Source organism: Numida meleagris, chromosome 14 (assembly GCF_002078875.1).
Source record: "Numida meleagris isolate 19003 breed g44 Domestic line chromosome 14, NumMel1.0, whole genome shotgun sequence".
NCBI lineage: Eukaryota > Metazoa > Chordata > Aves > Galliformes > Numididae > Numida > Numida meleagris.
Genome location: NC_034422.1, coordinates 2,847,753 through 2,874,074, shown reverse-complemented (window position 1 = coordinate 2,874,074; position 26,322 = coordinate 2,847,753). Strand labels below are relative to the sequence as shown.

General features: G+C 49.6%; 1 protein-coding gene and 1 long non-coding RNA gene across 2 annotated transcripts in view; both read left to right on the top strand.

Annotated features, from left to right (window-relative positions):
• Positions 1-8,403, top strand: part of MMP17 (matrix metallopeptidase 17) — a 40,433-nt gene extending 32,030 nt beyond the window's left edge. Inside the window, exons 6-10 of the mRNA XM_021412773.1 lie at positions 87-186; positions 1,945-2,027; positions 4,887-5,039; positions 6,482-6,739; positions 7,441-8,403. Coding sequence (XP_021268448.1) covers positions 87-186; positions 1,945-2,027; positions 4,887-5,039; positions 6,482-6,739; positions 7,441-7,763 — 917 coding nt within the window. The 3' untranslated portion in view covers positions 7,764-8,403. The remainder of the gene's footprint in view (positions 1-86; positions 187-1,944; positions 2,028-4,886; positions 5,040-6,481; positions 6,740-7,440) is intronic.
• LOC110406360 lies at positions 10,797-22,977 on the top strand. The gene is made up of 3 exons (XR_002443443.1): positions 10,797-13,800; positions 14,236-15,793; positions 20,604-22,977. It is a non-coding gene; the product is annotated as an uncharacterized LOC110406360 (long non-coding RNA).

Genomic DNA, 26,322 nt, shown 5'->3' with positions numbered 1-26,322 from the left:
CTGCCCCAGGGCACAGTGGAAGAGCTGTGTTTTGGGGTGAGTGGAGGATGTGTGTCCCTCTACTGCTTCTTTGTCTTTACACACAGGAGTCAGGGAATCTGTGTCCCCCACAGCCAAGCCTGAAGGGAGCAAAACTGAGGACCATCCTCTCCTTCCAGAGCTGCCTGAGAACCGCTCCACCATCCCGTAAGTCGAGTTCATTTCTTTCCAGCTGTCGCTGATGTTCCTGTGAAGGACATGTAATAGTAAAGCCCCACTAGTCATCAGGATCTTGTCTGTGGTATTCTCCTCTGGACCTCTGGATTTTTTTAAGCAGAGTGTGGAGGCTGGCCAGCCAGCCTACAGCTGAAGTGGTTAAGAGCAGCAACAAACGGTGATTGCTGTTACTCCTTCAGTTAATTCTTGTAATTCAAGGCATGCCTAGAAATTCTGCATTATCTCGGAACACTTTGCATTTCCCTAAGACTTGAAATTTTACTTACATTAATGGAAATTTGTCCGCATCACCCTTAGGTGAACTCACCCTTGCTGAAATGTTAATTGGACTTCTTCAGCAGTATCCTGATTTGTGTCTGCATCACTTACCTAAATCCTTCCACAGTGAGCAACTCCCTAATGTACCTGTGGGGGTGAATATTGAAGCAAGTGGTCCAATAGCCTGACTCCAGTGCAGGTTTGAGTTGGCAAGGGACTGCTAACACTGAGAGTGTCATTAAGCAGCCAGCGTGCCCTCATTAAGGGAAGCTCCAGATCTAGTTCATTAATAGGCGTTGGAGTTACCAAACTATATTACTAGCAGAGCAGCAGGACAGTTAAGAGGGGAAGGGACACTGAACGAAAGGCATGAGTTCATGGTCACACTCGTGCTGGCTGGGTACTGGGAGTGCCCAAGGGAGAGCAGCGGGGATGGAGCCAGTCACCTTCACCCCCTGATCTGCCCATCTAGGGTGCGACCCTGAGGAGGTCACTCCATGCCCCTGTGCCCCAATTCCCCTCCTGCACAGCAGTGAGAGTATCAACAGTGAAATATCCCACAGTAACAGGGACGTGGTAGAATCTAATCTTGAGGAAACATTCCTGTGCAGTTACTTCCTCCCATCTCAGCATCTTCTTCACCCCTCCTGGTCCCTCTTGATGTGGTGCCTGTGGCACTGTGCTCCCCACTGCTGCAGGAGCTGTGCTCTCATGGCAGCAGCTGGAGGAATTGGGAACATGTTCACAGCAACCTCCTCCTCCTGCCCCACGCGTGACTGTGAGGGTGAATGGAGTTCACTGCCACATCTGTCACTTTGTGCCTAAGCTGGTGCTAGCAGCACAGATCTTCTACCAGCAAATTAGATTTATGCCTCCCTGTCAACCACAGCAGCTCTTCTCTGCATGTTCCAGCATCCTCTTCTTGTTCTCTATCAATCATCATTCCTCACATGGGCTCTGTAGCTTTTAGGTCCTTCATACTCTGTGCCTTTCCCACCCACCTTGTTAAAAGCAGCTCAGCATGTAAGCCTGCCACTTGCCAGGTGGCTTTCCCCATATATCATGTGGCATCTTCTCACCCCTGCGTCCTTCTGTTTGGTCTCTGCTGCTTTCTGCTATGTGGCTCTGAGTTTCCGAGCTCAGCCTCACAGCAATAACATCCTGAGCTGCTGCAGTGACGTGCTGCTTGGCTCCTACCCTTCATGGGTCCTGCCTGGGGACAGCTGGTGCTGTGCCAAGGAGTGGGACCACCTCTGCCCCCACCAGTTTTGTAGAGCTGGTGGATAGAAGAGTGCATCCCTGCACCAGCTCACCAGCGGTCCAGGGAATGCACGTTCCACAAAGCCATCTGCAGGCTGATGAGCGCCCAAGTTTACCTTGGAAATCCTCATGCACATGGATGGTAGGGGACATCCAGGACGGGGATGTGGGGCACAGCCCCTGCTCACCCACTTGGCTGTCTCTGTGCAGGCTGCGGCGGGACGTGCCCAACAGATGCAACACTCACTTTGACGCAGTGGCCCAGATCAGGGGAGAAGCTTTCTTCTTCAAAGGTAAGTGACTGCCCCAGCATGCCTGTGGCCCTGTGGTGACATTCACGTGACATTGCAGAGGTGGTATTGGAAAGTCCAGGGCGTGCAATCAGGATAAGCTGGCTCTGAGTTTGCAGGCTGTAGAGTGCTGTGGGTCCTGCAGGACCTGCAGACCCAGGAAGATGGCTCACATGCTGCTGAATCCTTTCGGCTCAAATAAAAGCTCTGAGACCCTTAATCAGCCTGCCACAGCCAAGGATGGCTGATGAGCACATTTCAATGTCTGCGCAAATCTCACCTCTTGGCAGAAGGAAACTGCCCGCTTTGCACCATCTCAGCACGATGTGCACCATCAGGTCCAAAACATGGGTCAAACCAAGGATGCCAGAGCAACAAGAACTCTCTTGCTTTTCTCTTGGATGCCTTCAGTTTTCCTTTCCTCCCACACTTCGTCTTCCTTTCTGCCACTTGCTGTGCATCACTCAAAGACAACACGCGTACAATTACAGAGCCATCTGGTTCCGTGTTAGCAAACACTTGCTAGCAGTGTGTCCCCGGGGTTCCCGGCTGTCGACAAGGATCCCATCGGTGCCTCCTCAGCTGCTCAGAGCCTATCTGTGCTGGCCTTCATGGACTTTTTTCTCATCTTGATGGAAAAGTGCCCAGTGGGCAGTGCATTCCATTCCCAGCCACTGCTTGGTGACCCCAAAGCCACCCAGCGGGGATGCAGAAGCATCTTCCTGGGGATGGGGAGCAGTGCCCAGCTGAGTGTAACCCTGAAGAGCTCCAGAGAACTTGGTATTGTCTGAGGGAGCACAAAACAGAGGCTGTTCCTCTGCAGTATTTGTACAGAAGACGGCTCCAAACAGCCATGGAGAAGACAGGAAAATGAGAGACAAGAACTTGCATGCAGGATAAATGGATATCTGTCTTGCAGAAGGGATTAAAAAAAAAAAAAAGAAAAAGAAAACTAAAGAGAAATCCATCTTGGCATCTATTTTTGGATATATTTATTGCGAGCCAAAATGCAAATTGGAAGAGCAGAGGGTCAGCATGTGCCAGCTGCACACTGGCCCCGGAGAGAGCAGCCAAGGGCTCAGCCTGCAGTCAGCACCCGGCAGCGCAGCAGGGAGCGGGGACATCACCTCCTGGGCAGGACTGTGAGGAGCCCTTCTGCCGATGGACATCATGTTCTGAGCTGGCACAGCTGGTTCCCTGGCTGGAGAGAAGCATCGCTGAGTGCCATGAGATGCAGCAACCCAAACTCCCCGGGACTCACCCTACTGAAGGCAGTGGTGTGTTCCCCACACTGCTGCAATGCCGTTTGCTTTGATTTCAGCGCCTCACTGCAAATTCCTGAAGTTTTGGAACAACTTTGTCCTGTGCGTGTGTTTGCAGGCAGCTATCTTGCCAGAGGCATCTGAAGTACTGAGAGCGTGGTACGCAGCTGGAATCAAAATCACCTCGTATTAAAGAAAGCAATTGCCTCAGCCCATCATCCATGTAAAACGAGACACTCGGGATGGCAGGAGTTAGCACTTGGCTTTAATCCTACTCAGTTTGCCAGCTTGGAGGGTGGTTTTAAATCAAGCTCTTTAAACAAACATGGGGTTTGGGAGTTTCTCCTTTATTGTATTTCTGCATGCGGATGGCAGCCGTTCCCCCGTGCCTGGCTTTGGCTGATACTGTCCAAGCAACTGCAGCACTTGGGTTAGCAGGCTTGGCTGTGACAAGGCACGAGCAGGGGCCATTGTATTAAGAATTCATTGCTAGCTGAGTCGCTACCTTTCTTGTCTTCTTTTCCTGATAGTTTTCAACAAAAATAGCCAGGAGCCCAGAGCATGGCAGCCCCTGAGTGTCAATGTGCATCTTGCTGCCTGCAGCTGCACCCTGCTGAGCCCGCTGCTGGGACAGGGTGAAAAAGTCAAAAGCACTTGGGCTTTCCTGTGTTGTGCCAATGAGCACACAGCTCTCAGAAGCTCAGACGTGTACCTACCAGAGAAGGAATTATGTTGAGATGGATTTCTTTTTTTTTTTTAAGTGAAAATCTGTCTTTGTCTAGCATCTCTCTAATTAGAGATGCAGAGATCATCTTTATTTAATTACAAGCGTTTCCATAGATGTACAATGGCCACCAAATTTGAATACTCTTCTTTTTAACGTTCTTAAAAAGAATCTATAATTATGGCAATTCCTACCACGTCTGAATGTATTATTCGTTTGTAGGTCTCGGTCAGATAGAGCAAATATGCAAACTGGAGCAGAAGAACAAGAATATGATATAAATCCTTATAATTATAATAAAAACCCCTCTCTGCAGATGTTTAAGTGTTAGAGTTTTGCCTCCTGCATTATTAGGCTGGGATCCAATTTCCATAACATTTTGAAAGACAGTGTCACAATCTGCCAGCTCCAGAGAAAGCGCTGAATGCGCTGAATACCAATCTGAAGGCGCATCTCTGGATTCTGTTGCTCGTTTCCCTTGGGAACCTATGCAAGAGCAGATGTAAATAGCACACAGTGATTTCTAATGGGCAATAACAAACATGGGATGAAGTTGAGGGTTCGCTCTCAGACATTTTGCTCCAATCGGGATCTCGGTGTGTGGAACACTCCGGGGAGAAAGCACCATCAGCACCCTGGGGAAAGCCAGGCTGAGTCCCAGGCAGCACAGTGCCCGGGGGGTTGTTTTGATCCCCCAGAAAGGGGCTTTCTTCTAAGAGCTGCCAGGAACAGAAAGTACCAGCAGCTGCTGTTGGAAAGCCTGCATCTCCCACCTTGCACGCTTCGCTTCTCTCTGCCGATGCATGGCGTGGTGCCGGCCTGTCCTGCACAGCGGTGGGCACTGGGGTGGGTCAGTAATGCCCTCTGTCCCTCCAGGCAAGTACTTCTGGAGACTGACCCGCAATAAGCACTTGGTCTCCCTCCAGCCGGCCCAGATCCACCGGTTCTGGCGGGGCTTGCCCCTCAACCTGGACAGCGTGGACGCCGTCTATGAGAGGACCAGCGACCACAAGATTGTGTTCTTCAAAGGTGAGAGCAAGCGACGGCGTGTGCCCCCAGTACGCAGCCCCGCAGCATGGCTCTGCTCCTGCAGAGACTCCAGGGCCCACCTTCTCCCAGTGCCCACCTCCTCCCAGCACAGGTCCAGGTGTTGCCCACACCAGGGGCAGGAGGCACCAGGGGAAGGCAGGCGGAGAGTCCTGCAGGACATGGGGGAGATTGCACTCCAGCCAAACGTAATGGAAACCTGTGCTTTTTGAGGGCAAAATAGAAGGATAAAACACCCCCCTGCACACACTTCACAGAGCCTGGGGTTTCTTCTTGCCTTTTGTCTTTTTAAAAAGAAGTCACAGAGGGAACAAGAATGAGAACCTAAAGAGCTTGATTTTGCTAATTGTGTCTCTGCTACTTTATTTTTTCTTACCATAAATGATATAATCCTCTCTTTTTTTTAAAAAAAAAAGAGCTCTCCAGTTTCTCCTGCAGGAGCTGGAGGAGAGAGATTAGCTCTCAGGTCCTAAACCAACATCCTTTGAGCATCCCAAGTGTGCCACGGCGATGGCTGAAGCTGCGTGGTGCCACTGCCCCAACACGTCCCCTCCTGTGCCACCTCAGAGCCCTGCGGGCAGGCAGCAGCCGTGGAGTCGGTGGTGCTGGAAATTGCATTTTGTCAGCTGCTGGGCTGCGAGCAGGGGTGAATTACTGATTTCAGAAGTGCTGAATCACCAGAGCCAGGCTGTAGGCACAGGGCTCAGTAGCAGATCTCACATCACCTTGGTGTTCAGGGAGGCATTTCCCTGGGGGCCTCTGGGACCCCATCGCACCCCTCAGCGGGGCCATGCCTTCCCCTCATTGCCTGCTGGATCCGGGCTGCAGCAGCCGTCCCCCTGCCTTCCCCCTGCCCTCCCATGCAGCCTCCGGTGCTGCTCCTCGTCCTGCCCGCTATGATGGAACGAGAGGTTTACTCTCCAGCCATAAAACACTGCCTCATTCTGACTCTCCGGCATCGTTTCATCGATCCCTGGATACAAACCAAAGCACACAAATTACCCCGGCTTTCGAGTCTCTGCTGCTGATATGAGGGCCTATGTTTAAGTGCTTCTTCACGTTCTCTAGAAAATGAAGTGAAAAGCCTGGCCTTTAAAGCAGGCTGGGCGTCTCCCAGCGTGCTACAGATGCATCAGGTCCCCAGAGACCTTGTGCTGGCAGAGTGCCTATCCCCACGGCAGGACACAGAGTGGGAGAGGAGGGATGTGGGCCCGTTCTGTGACCGCGGGGACCCCCAGCTGAGCAGCCCGGCACCAGCCCAGCAGCTGTCCCAGGGGGTTGCTCCCCTCCGACCCCATCCTCTGGTGCCAAGAGCCTGGTGGAGAGTTGTCATGGCAATATGTAACAAAGTGCTGGCTCATTGTGGGGAAGGCCGGCCCGTGCTGCGAAACTGATGTGATCGTTCTCCACGCTTCTTTCCTCAGGGGACAGGTACTGGGTGTTCAAGGACAACAATGTGGAGGAAGGATACCCGCGGCCCATCTCGGACTTCGGGCTGCCGCCGGGAGGGATCGACGCCGCTTTCTCCTGGGCCCACAATGACAAGACTTATTTCTTTAAGGACAACCTCTGCTGGCGCTACGATGACCATGAGCGGAGGATGGACGCTGGGTACCCCTCGGAGACCATTCCATGGAAGGGAATACCGAGCCCTTTAGATGATGCTATGAGGTGGTCAGATGGTGAGTCCGTGGGCTGGGTCCAAAAAGTGAGAAAAAAAGCAATGCTTTGGGGTACAGCCCCGCGTGCGGAGTAGCAGCCATGTCCCAGGTGGGCTGGCACTTCCCCCATCCAAAAGCTGCAGTAAGGGAGGCAGGCTCCAAGCCACAACTCCTTCTGCTCCCTGAGCAACACTGTCATTTCAGGCAGGGAGCAAAAGCACCACATAATTGGGTGCCACATAATTGGGTTTCATTAGCAGAACACAGTTGATGTTGTTTTGTGGTGACTTGTCTCCTGATACCTGCTGGTTTGCGCTTCATTGAGTGTGTTGTTGGATTTTGAGCTAGATACATGAAAACATGGGCAAAAAAAAGGTATTGGTAAAGGAAACATCCTCCCCACGTTTAGGACTTGTTTTTTGGGGATGAGTTTCTCGGTGGCTTCTTCCTGCTGCAAAGATCACAATGTGCTCATCATGAGAGGTGTCGCAAAGCAGCCATTTGCTCATGATGACGTGGTACTTGCAGGATGTATTTACTCATGACCTAGCAGTGCAGCAGCTGTCACTAAAACAGGCATGGGGAGGGCTATTTCCAAGTCTCTAACACTTGTGGAAAGCAGCAGTACTGCAGCTCTCTGGGGTGGGAGCACTGCTTTGCTGCTCCTGGTTGATTGCCCATCCCCACTCATTTTACCTCTACATTTTGGTCTCTTTTCCCAGGTGCGAGCTACTTCTTCAGGGGCAAGGAGTACTGGCGAGTGCTGGACAGCGAGCTGGAGGCCGAACCTGGCTACCCCCAGTCCATTGCCAGGGACTGGCTGGTGTGCAGCGACATGCAGGCGGACGCCCCGGAGGCAGCGGGCAGCAGCAGGATTGGGGCACGCTCCAAGCCCGGGCAGCACGACCAGAGCCGCTCAGAGAACAGCTACGAGGTCTGCTCCTGCACCTCGGCCTCCGAGCCGCTGCGGGCCTGCCCCGTGCTCAGACTGCCAGCCGGCCTCACGCTGCTGGGGGCTGCAGCGCTGCTGTGCGTGGCCCTATGACACCTCACCCTGCGGAGACAACAATGGTGCTCCAGGACTGCGGGTGGATGCGATCCCATGCCGCTGAGTGTTGCAAGCAGAAAAACATTCCTAGGAACATGCTGGTGAAGGTTTTGAATTCTCCATGAGAAGTGAACAGTGGCTATTTTTTTGTTTTGGTTTGTTTGTTTGTTTTTTTTTCTTTTTAATTTTAGTTAAAGGTCTAATAACAGATTTTGAGTTCTGCACCTTCTTATTCCCCCAGCCAGCTGAAGTTGAGAGCAGCCTAATGTTGCATTTAGAACTGTTCCATAGAGATGTGTAGCTTTGGATGCCGAACACTGCAGAGGAGGGAGGGAAGCGCTGCTGTGGTCGAATGGGGACAATGGTGGTGGCAGGACAGCAGCAGGGCGGGTTGTGCTGCCACGACGTACGCATCCCATTGGATGTACTGGGTGGAAAGAAACTGACACCACGAGGATTAACTGCAAGGTGATTGTTTCATTGTCCAGTCCGCCATGGTAACTGATGTCTGGGTAACCTGTGTCCATTCTACAGGTCAGAAACAGCTTTGCCTTTCAGAAGGCAATGCAGCTTATCTTTGTATCCAAGTCTTTTGAGTTTAACAATTTCTCTAATAAACCTTGGCTGCCTACACAGAGCTCCCAGTCCTCTGCTGGATCAAGCCTGCCACCTTCAGTAAGGTGCTGGCTGCTCAGGCTTGGGCACAGCCTTACAAGCAGGACACCATGACATCACCCCAACAGCCTCAGCCCTGCACAGGAACTCCTCTGCTCTTGTAGCTTCTGCTTCATGCTGTTTTACGTTTTGGGATGAATTGAGATGGATGGAATTCATTTGTGGTGCTATCACAGCTGGCTGCACCACAGAGGATGGGCTGTGGGGAGGAGGAATTCATGCAGTCAGCCTTAAGCTTCTCCTGGTGCCTCAGCCACAGGTTTGGAGCGACAGACGTGAAGTCAAGAGCTGCATTAGGATGGTCCTTGACTTGGTCTCACTCCTAGAGTGAGCCCATGGTGACTGCCTGGGGCAGCCCTTGTTGCACTGGTGCATCCCTGCCTGCTCAGATCGCAGCATCCTCTCGATGTCTGATGCAGTTTTAGATCAGGCTCTTTTGGAGGTCCCCTTGGACACATCTGTCAGTGCAGGAGGAGCACACAGTTGCTTCCTGACTCTGGCTGCAGATAATAAATAACATTTCAGTGGCTTTTAATGTTTCCCTCGAGGACGTGAGTACAAAATATTGTTGTTGTGACTCACTGCTGAATGGACAGGACACTTGGTAGCTGCGTGCTGAAGGATGAGCTGTCCCAGCATGCCCATGTGCTGCTCAAGCTGAGGGCAGGCAGGGAGGGACAGCTCTGTTCTCTGCCAAGCAAATGTCTTATTGGATGTATCCTTGGATTCAGAGTATATAGTGGTTGAAATCCACCCCATGTGGTGGATGGTTGCTTTGCCAGTCACAGAGCACATAATCATGCTAGGTGATGTTCCACCAGGCCCACCTTTGTCGCCTGTTGGTCCCTGCTGACATCAGAGATGTCATGCTGAGCCTCCAGCACAAGCTGCTACCTTGCAGCACACTTGTGATGCTGTCGGTACCCAACGCAATGGGACGAAATCCAACTGGGATGCCTGCTGTGCTGCCATACTGCTCTGTGAGCCCTGGTGCAGATGTGGGATGATCACATTCCCTGGGATGGAAATGGCAGCCAGAGTCTCCCTGGGAGGTCACTGGTTCAGCACGAGGCCAGCAGGGTCAGTGCTGCCCGAGGGTCACTGCTAGAGGGGGGGGCATTGGGAGCAGATGTCCGCAGCACAAAGACATCATTGTTCCAGGAGCCCTCAGCAGCGGGTGGGGAAGGAGCCGGAGGTTTCAGCTTGCCGGGGCATCCTTCTGGGGCCGGTGGAGGGCAAAGTGGCAGAGCAGCTCCTCCAGCTCCAGCTGGATGCAGAGGTACCAAGGCCAAACCCGCAGACACATGGAGGCGGACTGGGTCATCATGCCATTGTGCTGGGCACAGCCACCCTTACATTTCCCCTCGTGGGGATGCTGCATTCCCCCGACGAGGCGGGGCCGAAAACCACGGTGATTTTGATACAAAAACGAGCAGGCAGAGGGGCTGCCCTGGCTGCCAGGGCTGTCCGTCCCCAGGACGGCCCCGTGCGGCCGCCGGAGGGCAGCAGAGCCCCGGCACTGCCCGCCCCAACCTGCACAGCGGGGAGTGGAGCTGGGGGGGGGGGACGAGAAAAAGAGAAAAGATAGAGAAAAGAAAAAAAAATAGAAAAAGAAAAGTGAAAAGATAAAGAAAGGAATTTTAAAAAGAGAGAAAGAAAGAAAAGAAAAGAGAGGAAAGAGGAAAAAAGAGGAAAAAGTAAGGTGGGCAGAAGTTGTTTACAAAAGCCAAAGCTATAGCAATATCTGGATTAAAAAATAATAATAATAACATTAAGAACAATTAATCTTGGGCATGACTTGGTGCTTAACGGCTTGAGACGCACAATAAAGCTGTGTGAAGGTCTCCTCTGTACTCTCAAATCACACATCAGGTGTGTGTGTAACATGGGTTGCTGCCTCACACAGCCCTGGGGAAGGGAACACTCAGCCCTTCTCCCAGGAGGTTTTGCTAAAATGAGTCATTCTGATTGATTAAGAATGAAAGCTGTCTCCCCCAGGTTTAATCAGCAATTGCCCTTCCACAGCTGTGGGCAGGACAGCAGGTGCTGGGGCTCAGCCCCATAGCTCAGGTGGAGCAGCTCAGTTTAATGCCCTATTTGAGCAAGAGGGTATGTGCTCCTAGAATTTTCCTGCTATGCTGTAGCTTTTAGAGATGGTTTTTGCTTCTCAGGGGACTCTTCAGGAGAGGACAAATCCCAGCATTGCCTCCAGCCCCACCACCTTGCTTTTTCCATCTCCCCTGCCAGGTGCACGTGGTGTGGGACCAGGCTGAACCCAGCAGGGAGCCTGGGGGATGCCTTGTGCAAGGATCTTGTCCTGGCTCTCTGTGTTCCAGCAGTTCCTGGTAAGCTCGGTGCTGTGTATCACTGGCTTGCTTTTTGCTGCCATTTCTAGGTGGGGCAGTTGGCTGGCCCTTGTGGGAGGAATATAGGACAGCCAAAAGCAGGGAGTACATGGCAGAGCGACAGGCTATGCGAAAGCGATCTTGTGCTAAGAATAGGAGAGGCTATTAAAGCTGGATGGTATGCGGGGGATTTCTGTAGGCATGTGCTGGGGCTGCTAGCTGGGAGGCAGAGTCTTCTGCAATAGAAGTTGGTACCTCAAGACCCGGAGCTACAAGGTTACTGCAGGAGCTGCCAGCACAGCTCTCCATCCTCCACACAATTTTCTGGTCTTCAGTTGGAAATAAAGCAAAACTCCTAAACCTCTGATGCGATTTATCATCCTGTCAGCAGTGAAAACCTGAACTTGTTGTGCTGCTAGCTCTGGTGGTCTTGTTTCTCAGTGATGCAGGAGGGATCTGGGTTTGGTTTTCTGTTGTTGCTTTTTTTTATTAAAACAGCTTTGAGCTTGGCTGCGCACCCAAAACGGACAAAAAACAAATCTCAGTCCTGGCTGTTGCTGGAGCAGGGATCAGCCTGCTCTGAGCAGCTCTCAGCACTTGGCACTGCATCCACACCAGGCCTGCTCTGTTGCAGTGGGGATGGGACTTCGCAAGCTCTGCAAGGAACTGCAGCAAGATTTATGGGTTGTGCTGCTTGGTCTGTGGTGAATTCTCTTTGGGCTTCATGTGAGGGAATGTGTATCTTGGGGAGAGGCCTTCCCACCCTGCGTCTGATGTGCCAACCCCAGCCCATGTGTGGTGCAGCTGGAAAGCCTGGGGTCCCACTTGGGATCAGATACTCAGCATGTTAAAAAGAGGTTTGGAGGTGGGAGCACCAGTTATGACTGCAGAAGCCTGTTTGTATGTTGAGTTTCAAAGGGTGGAAATGCCCTATTTAGCTCACCAGCTCAGCTGTAATGCAGAGATCCAAGCCAGGAAGGCCCTGGCATGCTTTCTCTGCAGAACAGAGCAGGGAGCTTATTATGGGGCCTCTCAGTGACAATATTGCCCGCTCCTCCAGTTTGGAGAAACTGATGGTTTTTTTGAATCTGAGGCTGCTTTGGGCTGGGGAATAGGAAACTGTGGTGTTGGGTGGTGTGTGGGCATTGCTCTTAGCTAGTTGTGTGACAGTGTTCTGTATCCTGCAGCTCCTCTGCTCTGGGGTGCTCACCCTCCTGCTCTGAGTTGATGGAATATGCACTGCCCACATCCCCATCTGTGCATCAGTGGGGGGCAGAGCTGTGGAATGGGCTTGCTTGTTTCTGAAGCTGCCAAGTTATGGGCTAGCTGTGGCCCGGGAGGGCTTGTGAGGAGCTCCACAAAACCCTGCCTTCCAACAGAGCTCTGGGGAGGGATTTCCACTGCAGCAGTGGAAGTCTTTGCCCCACTTACTTGCATTGCTGTGCTTGAAATTCTCTGAAATATTATCATTATGCTCAACTCAAGCTTGTAACTGCTCTGTTTTTCTGAGCACACAAAAGTAAAGATGTTTTACAGCAGTTATCTGCTTTAACTGTCCCTTTTTCCACTGCTGTATCCATCTGCCCTTTTTCCCTATCCGCTGCCATGAAGCCCTGCCTCCCCATCAGAGCCCTGCACAGGGAGGTGCCCATGACGTGGGATTTGACAGATGTTTGTGGTACAGCTTTGAAACATCTTTCCTGATGTGGGCAGTAGCTGCTTTCCGAGGCTGCATTGGAAATGGGTGTGCAGAAGCTGAAGCAGGGTAGAGCAGTTTGGCAGTGAGTCTGGATGCTCACCTGGCTCCTTCTCCTGAGGTCTCATGTATATGGGGGAGTTCCTGCTTGCCCTGCACTGCCCCTCAGAACGATGAAGATGTTTCTTCTCCCACGCTGAGAGCACTTCCAGTGCCCAGCAGTGGTTATGCTGTGCTTGTCAGGAACGTGCTTCTTTCACCCTCCTGGCTCTGGAAAGCTTTGTTAAAATGCACCACTGGGATAAACAAGAGAGCTCAGCCCTCCCTAAGTTAAAGCCATGCTCAGGTGGGCAGTGTTTTGCAAGGCTGTTCTAATCCTGCCTGATAGAGCACATGCTGAGCACTCAGCATGCCTCGTGCTGCAGCAGTGAAGCCATGTCCCAGCTCCCTCCTGCTCCTGGGGCTGCTGCTGAGCCTGCCTCGGAGCTGCCCTGCGGAGGGAGTCAGCCTGGAGCCTGCCCTGAAATAGCTTTGTTCTGGCAGCCTTGCGGACTGTTATTCCTAACCTTTGGGTCAAGCAAGGTAGCAGTGACGCAATGGAAAAACATTGTCTGCATGCGCTGTCACTGTGGTGGCTCATCCATCAGCTGCACCCTGACCCACGCTGGGCTGCCCACAGGGAAGGGCAATGGCCCCAGTGCTGCTTTGCCACTGGGCTTCCCCTGAGCAGCATCTCATCAGCGGGGTAAAATGCTCTTCTGCATGCCATGATGATCTGATGGCTGTGCACATCCTGCTGGTGCCCAGATCAGGCCTCCTCACCTCTGGTGCTGCTGTAGGTGTAGGGTTCGTGCTCCTGCCACGCTCCTCCATTCAATTACAGCTTTCAATTTTAACTCAAACCTGCTTCCTGCTTGCCTTTCCGTGTTACCGGGGTGAGCAAAACAAACACCTGTGAGCAGGCTCTGAGAGCTGTGTGGCGGCCTGCCTGTCCTTGCCGTGTGTGTTCATGTGCACGTTATCTCTGGCCTTGTTTGGGCTGGGCCAGGCTCTGCAGGTGTGTGGCTGAGCTGTTGGGGTGTAACCATGCTGCTGATAGCAAGGGGAAAGCACCCTGCTGTTCCTGGCCGCTGCAGGGCCCTGGCCTCACTTGAACTCAGCATAGAGGAGTGCAAAATGCCCTGACATTTGTTTTGCTGCAGAGTAATTCAGTATCGATGATTATCCGTCTTCCCAGTGAACTTCTGGAGGTGGATGCTTGGGGTTGCTGTTCCCAGTGCTGCAGTACAGGACCACTTTGCATAGCTGCAGTGTCTGGGTGAGCCTGTCTATGGGTGGAGTGGCAAAGAAGCTGCTGGGCTTCCTCCTTCACTTCTTTGCTCTTGCAATCAGGAATGCAGAGAGGGTTGTTTTTTTTTTTTTTTTTTTTTCAAATGGCAGAACAAAAACTGAAGTGTATTAGTTAGCAAACCACACTGAATTTGGACAGGGTGAGCAGTGGGAGTGGGGGGGAGGTGGAATGGAAGCGAACTCAGCTGCAAATGATGTACTCAGGATGTGTAATCTATTGGTGATGAGCAGCCCCTTCTGGCTGCAGAAATCCTGGGGTGAGGGCAGCCAGCTGGGAGGTGGACCTCTGCAGCAGTGTCTGATGGAGGGAGGGCGTTTTTCTGTCCCCTTCTCTCTGCTCTCCCCGGGCTGCCTGCCATGTGGTCGGACCTATTGACAGGCAGCTGCGTTTGTTTTTCTGCAGGCTGTTGGGATTGCAGCAGCGCTATCAGCGGAACCAAACCTCTGGGGCTGCAGGTGGCAAGGCCTCTGCTCCTGGACTTCTTGGGATGGGAGAGCTTCTCACATGGGTTTCCACAGCACTGAATGCAAGGTGACCCCGCTGGAACTGCTTATAAAGACAAATGGGACCTACAAGCAGCAGCTGCAATGCTGTGTGTTTGGATTTGCAGATGGATGTAAATGGGTGAAATGGGTCACGTAGCTGGGGTCACTGAGCCCTCCAGTGCCGTGCTCTGAAATAAGGGCAGGAAAATGCCCTTGTTCTGAAGGTGCTACTGTTTGGCTGGTGCCTTGCTCTGTTGGAGCAGCTTTGAGATAAGTCTGTGTCTGGACTGCCCAAATGTGTACGTGTAGCTGGGGGCTCCTGGTATCTGGTTCAGTTGTGCACACCCACAGGCAGAGGATTTACTGCCAAAGCTGCGTGTCCTGATAAACACCCATCCTTGACCTGCAGCTCGATAAGGCCCAGGAAGCAGCTCACCCTGGCTGATAAAAGCATCCAGGCTGGTGCTCCAGTCCAGTGCACGTGGGTATAGCCAGGACAACATCTGCCTCTGTCGTGTGCTGCATTCAGCTCATACCTGGGCTCTCTGCATTGCTTCTCCCATCCCAGCCAAAACAAATGCAATCTGCTCTTGTGTATGCTGCAAGAGCCCTGCCAGCAACAAAGAGGAGCTCAAATATTTGCGCTAGGCTGTTGCTCTTTCCATTCAGGCAATAAGTGCCAACTGCTGCAGAGCCTGGTGGTGTGGGATTTCCACTGGGCTGGCTCTGGCTTCACAGCCCCATCGAGATGAAACTCCTACAATTAACAGCTGGGTTCTAAGCTGGGGAAAATCACAGAGTGATTAAAATCTGGCCTTCAAAAAATAAAAAGCCCTCAGACTTTCCGTGTCAAATGGAGAATGTGCACTCTTTGTGCACAGCTTCCTGCACCATAGTGTTGTCACCACAAATGCTGGAGCTCTGTTACTTATTTCTGCCCTGCTGCTTGTGCTGCTAGCTGTCCGTCTGCATGCAAATATCTCAGAACACCTGGAGACAGGGGGGGGGGGGAAAAAAATACAATTCAGTCTGCCTTTTGCTGGAAAGCCCCAAGCTCAAAGCCATGTGGAGGGCTGAGTTTCTCTGGGAGTGGAGCTATTATATGGATGAGACGTTTGCAAAGTAATTATATAATGAACTTCAGATCTCTGCTGCTTGGTCCCGGGGAAGCTGCTGTGTTTCAGCACTTGGTAGGGCCAGGAACAGGGCAGTGAAAGGACCAAGTGTGAGCTCAGCAACGAAGCTGCACTGCTGTCATCAGTGGGCCCCTTCAAAGCTGAGAGGATAAAGAAGGGACAGCCATACCCAGCCCTGCAGAGTTCACATGCCATCTTGCCAGATCTGGAGTTTGGAGAGTCCCAGGAAAGCCCACATTGTTTCGCTGGGTTGGTTTGGGATCAGGATGCTGTAACATGGATGGTGGATGCTTCAGCCCTGGTACCCAGCCTGGGTCCTTTCTGAGTGATGTGCCGATGGTATGTGAGCTGTAAAGTAAGCTGTGAGTCTTTCCGCTTTTGTTCTTTGTTGTTTTGTTTTGTTTTTTTGTATGCAACCAGTTTTTGCAAGTTCTTGTGACTGTGATGCAGTCTGGGGCAAGGCTTGGGCTCTGACCAGTTGGTACGGGCTGGTCACCGAGGCCTGGGCATCTCCACATGCTCTTGTGTGTGAATTCTACCTTTTTCCATTCCTCTTTCTCTCTTGGGTTTTGGATGCTCTGTTATACCCAGAGCACTGCAGTGCTGCCAGCCCTCCCTTGCTGTGCTCTGTGCCAGGTAACCTCCTTTCCTTCACAAACTCTGACTGCATTCTCCAGTTAATGTGGGATTTTTCCATTAGCCCCGCAATTCTTTTTTTTTTTTCCTCAGAAATTTCTTATCAGGAATTCATTAGCCCTGAAATGTAAAGGACTGACTCTTCAGTCTTAACTACCTTTTATAATTACCTTCTCTTTGTGGTGTACTTTGGAAGATATCTCCTGAGTTTCATTTTACACAGCGTACAGCACTCCCCTTATTTCTGAATTGCAACATAAAATTAAATCATCTCAACTTGAGCTAACTGAAAAACTCCTAAAACCTTCAAGAGCTGCAGAACTTCCAAAAAGGATTGGTTTTGGCAGCTCCTTGAGCTCCGTGCTTCTTCCTGAGGTCACTGCTGAGACAGCATAAAGGCTGAGGCATCTTCACAAAGCACTGTCCTGGCAGAGCGGCATGCCTAGAAGGGCTGCAAGAAATGTACATACAAAGATATAAATATTCCAAGCTGAGTGTAAAGGCTGACTGATTCTGTAGGGTCCACATTAGAAATGCTAAAGCTCAGTGTATCAGCATGGCCTCACCCTGCTGTTTGCTGACATTTGAGGAGGTGGGAGAAGTTAAATCCCTTATGTTCCTGGGGCTCCTGCACTGGCAGTGGGTTGAGGTCAAAGACATGAGTGCAGGGAGAGAACTTTGCCAAACAGCTTTCCTCTTCCAACGTGACACAAACCCTTCGCAAGGGTTAAGCGTGTATTGTTGTCGGGTTAGAAGTGCTGATTGATAACAGCTCCTGCAGTCAGCACTGGGAGGACCATTGGGAACTTTCTGGAAAACGCCTGTACGCAGCAAACCTGTTATGATGAGTTGGGTGATAAGAGGTATTGCACTTCAATGGAGTTCATGCGTAAATGTGGGAGAGGCCTTGGTTTCTTGAACAACAACAAAAAAAGGGGCAGACATTATTTAAGTCAGCAGTGCAAGGCCAGTCATTATGTGCAGTTACAAAATAGGAGTAATGCTGCTTTTCATTGTGGCACACTGAGAACCTGGAACATTCTCATTATTAATGTTCCCCTGAAATGTCTCACATCTTGTCCCATTCTGGAAGTGGTCGGGAAGGTATCTCAGCAGCCTAGTGGTTCTTAGTTCCCACTATCAAAAGAGCCTAATGTTGGCAAGTTAAGAGTTGAAGAGCTGATGAGAGCTTTGCTAAAGAAGAGCAGCGAAGGGCCAGCCCAAACCCAGAATGCGTGTGCTACTCAGGACCTACTGGCAGGGATGCTAAGGAATTCACTGCTGCCGTGCATAGAGATGCCTTTACGTGGGCAGAGCTGTGCTGATAGAGAGCTGAGGTGCTTCCTACATGATGCAGATAGACATGTGCCTCTTCTGTGCCATGAGAGATCTGGCTAAATTATTATAGGGAGGGCATCTGATTTGTCATGCGACAACAGATCATTTGTGATTCAAATAAGAGTATACTTATGTTGTTAAAATGGCATCATTTGCTGCAGGGCGTATTTGTCTAACTGAATCCAACCACAAAGAATTTCTCTAATCAAATGAGGTTGGTTTGACATGGGTGGCTCTGCGGGCTGCAGCTCATCCTCAGTGCCATGATGACTTTCAGGGGCTGTTGATGGCGCTATTTTGATTGATCCTGGTTTATTACTGTCTCTTTCTGTATTACTCTGAATGCTGTTGAGGCATCCTGTTTGTGTATGGAGGGACCCTTCCTCTGGAGCTCGCTGTAAGAAAAATTACTTCACACATCTACAAGGATGTAATCCTTCCAGCTCCCATCCACGTGCAATTGTCAGCACGAGACATGCGCACAGGAGAGAACATGAGTGTGTACCTTGCTGTGGCTGCTCTCCCTGCTCGTGCCTAATGGCTTGTTCTGTGTCAGCATCATGGGGATACTGCTTCTGTGCCTTATGCAACAGCTGTACCCATACATGTAGCAGCACATTTCTTATCATGGCCTAATTTGACATCCCATGACACATTAAACTGATGTCACAGTGGCTGCACAGCTCTCAAGTTGATTCTGTTCCTAAACACGCAGACTGGCAATAACTGGGTCCTCTGCTGGCACAAGTCGGTGCAGTCAGCTTTGTTGCTTCTGGATCAGGCTCAAGGTTGGTACATGAGTGAGATGTTACTTTTCTGGCTCTCCCTCTCAGGAGGGCAGCATGCACAGTGAGAATGGTCTCATCTTAAAGTGTGTAATCTGGGGTCTGTGAAGTGACCGGAGGTTATTTCATGAAAGTTGTTATGTTAGTTTAAAAGATGGTCCGTTTACAGAAAAATCTGATTTTCAGTATAATCTCTGAGATCTGAAGGAAGTCATGACAAATCTTCATCTTATAAACTAAAGGACAGTATCATCATCCAAAAATAAACAAGTTCTCTTAAACCAAATAGTTCCAGTGTTCCCCTCTTTCTCCTTGATGCCACTTACATGTATACTTTTGCCAACTTTTCTCCTTTCTCCTTATTTTCTTCTCCAGAAGCTATATCTCTATTAATACCTAGCATTGTTGGAATGGTGCAAAGTGAAATTACTTGAACCAAACAAATGGTGTTGTTTTAAATGCAAAATGTTTGCACTGCTCTCTGGACTTGGGTCTATATTATTATGGCTGTAGAGCAGAATTTCAGATAAGCCACTAGGATCCCAGATATGTTAAGTGTTAGGTTGAGACTGAATACCAAATTAAAAATAATGGAGCAGGGGTAGAAAGTGCTACAGCCATGCTTTTCCTTGCTGATGCCCTCATGCTCTTCTGGATTGATGTCTGTTCAACAAACAGCATCCCAGGTACTTCTATGGCCTCTGATACCACAGTCTGGAAACATTTCCAAATTCCTGGGTGCAGTCAGACTGCCCTTCCGTGCTCTGCACACAGGGTCAGCTCTGCAGTGGACTGTTCCTATTACAGAGTTCAGCAAATGTACAACATTGTGGCAGAAGGAAGGCCTTGGTGTTTTCTCATGTGGTTCATTTAAGGCTGCTTTCTGGTTTCTATCTCTTCATTTTGTTTATTTGCAGTGGAATAAAAGAGAACTGCATTTAAATATAGGCTATTATTAATAGTTTGTTGCATCTAGCTATGTTTTCTGTAATTGGGTTATATTAATATCGCTGTTCAAGCCTGAAAGCTGCAAAAAGTGTCCCATCCTAATTGCACAGCCTCAGCTCAGGTCCCCCGTTAATATGTGGGTGGATACAACTCTTCTTTACAGGTTTCTCAAGAGACAAAAAGAGTGCATTGGTGTCCTGCTTATTATGCTGTGTTAGTTTTAAACAGCCTCTTGTCAACCAGCAGCCCAGTAGCTTCTCCTCCCTCTGGGTTTTGTGAGGCTAATGCATGAGTCATGGAACATTTGACCAAAATCTCATGAGTCATGGAAAACCTCTGTAGTTCTCATAGTTCTGAATGATCTTTTCCAGCACTGCCAGGTTGGGTGCCTGCATATGCATTGTGATTGCATCCAGTAATGCTTTATCGTGTCAATAACAACAGAATCCTCTGCTAGGAAACATTAGGGTTATCCTGCCTTATTAGCTAAACAGCTCTCCCAGCTTGTACCCACCCAAGGGGAGCACTGGCTGCGGGTGGAGAATTCCTAATCATGATTAGCTTTTTTGCTCTTACTTCTATTCAGGTATTTGTTTTTATTAGTGCCTATACTTCGTTGCCTTTGATAAAGAGCAAACGAACCCAGGGCTGCTTGGTGAGATGCATACATTTCTCATCTTTAGTTGGATGTAACAATTACTGTATTACAGTCACTACCAAAATCAAAGTAGTACAAAGCTTGTCATTTACACAGATGAGAGGAAGAGGCAGGAACCTAGGGGAGTTAAGCACATAAATGCCTTTTAGAAACTCATCCCTCATTTGTCAGCGGGAAGTCAGCAGCTGGATGTCTTCAACCCCAGCCATGTGCTTCAGCTGAGCTGCATGTCTGGATGTTGAATTTATGGATCAAAAAGATCAGAGATGAGCAAGAAAAGAAAATAAAAATTAAAAAATCTGATATCTTAGCAGCCCTGGGTGTTTAGTTTGGTGGTTGTCATCGTTGTGTTGTTGTTGTTATTGTTTTTGTTTTTACAAAACATGTCTGGAAGCACTCAGTGCTAGAAATTTCCTGATGCTCCACTGCAAGGCTTTCCTCTCCTCATTGCTTTGGGCTTCTGTGCTGGAGTATTGTCCCTCTCTCCTTCCCAGAAACGTGCAAAAATGAAGGATTGTTTCTTTGGGAAGTAGTAGTGAGCATGCTGATCCCAGCTGCTTACTGCTGCAAACAGTGCAGTGTGCACCTCACTACAGTGTGCACCTGTGCTCAGTTTCACATTTCTTTGAGGCTGCCTGTCCTTGTCAGTTGAAAAGGCTGACTGATAACAGACCCAGGGGAAGAGCCTGACTTTTTCCAAGTGCTCTTTCTTTGTATCTGTAGGAGCTGATATGATAACTTCCAAGGCCTGAGTTACTCCTTACTGCTCTTCTTTTGGTTTTAGAGAGATGTTCTCAGTCTCTGTCCAGAACCGGTGTGAAGAAAAGCCCTGGAAAGCTAGAGAGAGCTGAGCATTACACATCCAGCTTGTCCAATGCTGTGCTTTGACCTTGCCTGTGTCATTCCTGCCAGATGCTTGCCCAACCTGCTCCAAAAATGCTCCTGCACTGCAGTGCTCTGCTGCCCAGGCAGCCTGCTTGCATCCTGACCCAACCACACAATGAGATGTTGGGGAGAGGGCTCCTTCGTTGCTGCCTGACCTCATTATGTCTTGTCCTATCCCTATGCACATTGCTCACCACTACAGTCTAAACAGCTGTAATTTACGTCTGCAAATTTCTCCACTGTCTCTACGCAGGATGAGTAAGGAGTATTGCCTACCCAAAACTGAATATTCTACTGTGCTTCTTAAGAACAGACACCTCTAAACTAATTAGTCCTAAAAGGAGGAAAGTTTTACTAGCATTCCCCTCCCAAGGCAAGCTGAAAGCTCGCTGGAAGCAGTTATCCATCCTGACTGAGTGATGTCCTGCAGAACGATGTTTGAAGCAGGAAAAACACCAAGGCCTCTGGTTCATGCAGGACAGATGCAGGCTGCTCTGGGAAGGCCCTGCTGGCTACTACGGGCCCATGCTGGAATGTGCTGAGAATGATGCTGAGCTGGGAGAGATCTGGAATGGTCCCAAGAGGAGCAGGCTGCAGGCTGAGTCAAGGTCTGTGTCTTCCCGACGAACCTCAACTTCTCCAGGATGGACCTGGGGGGCTTTGTGCATGGCACATACCCAGGCTGAGGGTGCTGGCAATGGACTTGTTCATACCCTGTCTGGATCCCACCTCGTGTAAGGAATGGTGTGATGGTAACCTGCTGACTTACAGACAAGCAGTGTGCTCTTTGGCAGGTGATAGCTTCCAATTAGCCTGAAAACAGACTCCTCTGAGTGGAAGATTTGCAGACTCTCTCTTATTCACTGGCAAACCTCAATTTAATACAATCAGCTGTTCGACAGACAGGTTAGGTAATGATCCTTCATGTGGGCACTAACAGGTTTGAGCACTAAGTACAGCCCCACTGCCCTCTGCCAGCAGATGAAACACATCTGATACTAAAATGCAGGGGAACCTATGGAGCCCCTTGCCAGAGCACCTTGCTGAGTTCATTAAAACATCACCTTCAATAATTCATGAAATCTGTTCAGGGAGCTGGTGTGTCTGTGTGGGGAGGGGGTAATAAAATATCGCAGACCTGGCCTGCCAGGATAATTGAATGGCTGGTTAAATCTCTCAACGGTATTAATCAATAAAGGGGCCCCAGTGTAAATAAATCCAGAATGAATATGACAGGGCTAGGGAAGTGCATGGAAAGCAGTTCTTCCTCTCCTGCATGTGACAGGAGGGGCCATACTGCTATGGCAGCTGCCATTGGAGCGTGGTCCATGCTCTGAGTTCAAACTTTCAGTTCTTCCAGCCATGCTGTCCTGTGTTTAGGTGTCACATAAAGGTCTGATCCAGCTGTGTGCAAAACTGCAACACAGCTGGCTGTGAGCAGTAGGTAGTAGGTTCTGAACTCTATTGCTTATTTCAGAGCCTCCAACACCAAAAGCTGCTGCTGTGAGTGGGGCATCACTCCCTTTCTCAGATAAAAGCGCTTTCCTGGAGTTGGAATGCTGTTTCCACAGATCCTGCGTGAGGCATGAACAAATACTCTTAACATAGCTTACAAAGCTGCTGTAAGCTTACAGATGCTGTCAGGACTCCAAATAAATTTACTCACTCAGCCTCTCCAGGAAGGTGCTGTGACATGGCTGCATTCAGCATGCACTTAGCCCAGCCTGACGCTGGTACCGTGCCATTGAGCTCTGTGTTTTGCCCTTACCTACAGTTGGGCCGGAATCTAACTTACGGACAGGTATCTGCAATGAGTAAGACTAAAAGTTGTAATTTTAATTTTCCGTTAAATACAGCCTGCAGCTTGTCTTCTATTCCGTTAATGCTAAGCTAATATTTGCTTTTACCATGTACAGATATTTGTGGACCTATGTGTTTTCCTTCCACCAAGTGATTCTCAGCCAAGCACTGCATATTCAGTTCCTTTGCTCCTTCCTGACGGATCTGGCAAACATGCCAGCATTCAGGCTGGTTTTGGCTCTGCCCAGATACTTCTGATTATGCTTGGCTATTAGGAAGTTTGTGGAAAGCATATGTGTGTTACTGTTTAAATATGTCAAAATTTTAATTCAATTTTTCATCTTCACAAATAGCATCTGCTTTTCATCCAGATGTGCTCTGAAACTAAGCCATAATTTATCAGTCTTCTCGTGCTAGGCTGTCCATCTTTTTTGGCTAAGAAATAGCCCAAATAATTTTCAAGTTGTGATGCAGCCATTTTTGCAAGGAAAATTTATTACCCAGCAACAGCACTGCCTCTGTGTCTACCTGTGGCTGTACCACAGTTCATCTTTAAGCTTAACTTAAAGTTTAAGCTTCCATTTCATATGAAGAGGAGATGCGTAGCCAATTAACAGTCTCAGTCCATGTGCAGTCACATCTTGCTCATGTGCTCAAGCCTCATAGTTTGTCATTTCCCTTCTTCCAGAAGCACTGGTATGTTTGGCTGGGTCCTTATTGCCTCTGTGAGGCAATAACTGTATACAGAAAGATTACAAAGGAGTGCCTTGAAGATTCCCTCAGTGTATTACCAAACTTTGATTTCAAAGGAGAGATACATACGGCTAGAAATAAGCTGTCCTTTATGGTTGTATCCAGCCAAGGATTCCCCCACAACTTCCACTGTTGAGTATACAGATAATTTACCCATAGGTTGGACTGTGATGCAAACAATTTAGCCCTAGATGGAAGTCTCTCTTCTGTCTTCATTCAGCATCTTTTTGCTGGGTTTTCTTGTTCACACATAATGCCCACCTAATCCTGTAGCTTTAACCAATTCCACAGAACTGAGACGGTGTCAGAGATAATTACACTGTACCTCTGCAGCCCTGAGGTAAGGATGGCACGCCTGGATTCCTGTAGACAGAAACAGATATGTTTATGACTGCTGATTACAACATGGTATTGGAAAAGAGTATCATTTGAATCACCGGGATATCAGCTGTCTCATTGCTTGTCTTCACATGTGAATTATAAAAATGGATAAAGTTGCATGAACTTGCAAAAGAATTTTGAGAAAATATCATAAGGTTTCCCACAGCTGGGTGTATGCTTCAGTTTTTCTCCACCCACCATAAATCACAGCAGTAGGCCTTACCTCAGCCATCCATTAGTAAATTGAGCTGTATGTTTTGCCTCCATCTGAGGAAGTAGCTGGATACCTGTTGGTGTTAGCATTCATACTATTAGCAAATGAGAGACTACAAGAGGAGAGCAGAATTTACATGCGTTGGATGCTGAACTAAATACACTCTCACTCAATTCTGGACATCAGGGAGGAATTGATAGAGCATAAGTATTTAATCAGCAAACCACAGAAAAAAATATTGTGAGGAATCCTACTATCAATTAAGAAGCTTTTCAGCCCTCTTTGTTCCAACAACAGCAAACATTTTGTTAATAACATGTGTCTGCAGAATGCACTCCAAACTGAATTTGCTGTCAAGTAGCATTGTACCTCACTAGTTGTCCTTTGGAAATCTTAAAATCTCTGCAGAAGTTTGCTGAAATCTTTTCATTAGTGTATTTTTGGAAGACAAGCTGGAGTGCCGTTTAAGTGCTGCAGATGTTAAGTGGTCAATACCAAGGTCATGCTGGGCACCAAGTGGCACACGGCCACTCCTTGTAGAGACCTCTGAGTACCTTCAGTATTTTTGTGCTGCTTTGAAGTTCCACTTCACCAGAACGCTGCCCAGTGAACCTTCAGGCCTGCTTATAAACAAAAGCGCTTAGCTTAGAATGACAATAAATGTCAGTGGAGAGGAGTTTACTGCCTGGCTCTGTGTGCCAAAGGCAACATCAGAACCCAGGTTTCATAAAACCTACTTAGATTACACATTTCTTTTTGCAGCCCTCAGCACATGAAGGAACAAACAAGCACACGCAGTACACAACAAAGAACATTCACTACTGTGATATTTTGGCCTCTGGTTGAACAGCACTCGTATCAGCCTCCTCCTGTGCTGTGCAAGAGCTGCATGTCTGCTGTGATGGCACGATAGAGGCAGCAGCTCTGGGCACCAGCAGTCCCAGCACAGTTGTGCAGCAGCCATCTTCTGACCCTGGGGCCCTGAGTGCTGCCCAGAGAAGGAGCACATGAGATTTTGCCGACATGGAACATTTCAAAATGTTTTCTTCACTTCCTGCCTTAAACTTTTGCAACTGTTATGTTCTGCGTTAAAGACAGTGGCTCTTAAACAGCTGGCAAATTCCTGTGTTTGTCACTTGTTAAGTAGCTTGATTTTGATTTTGCTAGTTTTGTGATGCTTGCTGTTTCACTGTGTTTACTTTTAATTTAACTCCTTGTGATCATCAACAAAAGCCTGAAGCTGTGGGGAGCACAGGCCCAGGAGTGAGAAAGCACAAGTAGCTGAAGTACACTACTTTTAAAAGGTAATCTTTTTTTAATTGTGAGGCTTGGCAGCGCTGAAATCACAAGTAAACCCCAGCCTTGTGTTGGTTCAAAGGTCTCAACAGACACTGCCACCAAACGCACAAACTGTCTGCTTCACGTGGACGATTCCCGCTAAACTCGTGCTCATAACTGCTGGAGTTGGAGGTGCAAATTACCTCACATCAACCACTGCAACACCTGTATCTGGGTCTGGGGCACGCTTCCATTCTTCTAACAGCGTTTTAAATTCCAAACAGCACCTGACTGTGAGCTTTGCAGCACCAGGGGCAGCAGCCCACAGCCCACACGCTGTTCCAACCGCTGCTTCAGAGCAAGGCCTGGTGCGGAGGTGCTGCCTGTTCCCAGCTTCTGCTCCAAGCAGCGATAACCACAGCTGTTGGGTGTCACAGTGGGGAGCACCCTCAGCGCTGCGTGTCAGCCTTGTGAGAGCGGTGTTTGTTTGCACAGCCACGTTACAACAAAAAGATGAGCTGACAGCATCTGGGTGCCACCCTGACGCGTGCCTGCCTGGCAGCTGCCAGCACCAACCAGTGCCACACCACTGAGAAGAAAGCAAACTGCACAACAGGACACTGCCTGAGACCTGTGCTGGAATAGTTTGTTCCCATTTGGGCACTTTGATAAGGTGATAAGGATGCAGACAGGGACACGGGGTGCGTTAGGGGTATAGAAAGAAGCCCTGGGTGTGGGGGCTGAGGGCCATCTCGCTGCTCTCAGAGGATGACGGAGAGCAGCAGAGGTGAGTGAGCCCGCTATGTGAGGCCAGGAACCAGGGGAGCAGGAGCACCCAGGGGTGCTGGCAAGCCTGGGGCCCAGCAGGTCCTTCTTGGACTAAATGTTGATAAACTCGCCGTTTGGTTATTTGAAACATTTCTGAATGACTTTGGAGGACTTAGAGTTGGGGACAACAGGCAGATAGCACTATAAGCCCTCCGCTTCGCCGCGCCAGGAGCACCCTGCCGAGCGGGGGTGCCCGTGACTCTGTGCTGGCGGCGGCGGCGGCGCCTTTAAATGGGTCGTCGGGCTCTGCCCTAGCGCCTCAGCTGGCCGCCGTGCCGTGCCGTGCCGTGCCGTGCCGTGCCGTGCCGTGCCGTGCCGTGCCGTGCCGTGCCGTGCCGTGCCGTGCCGTGCCGTGCCGTGCCGT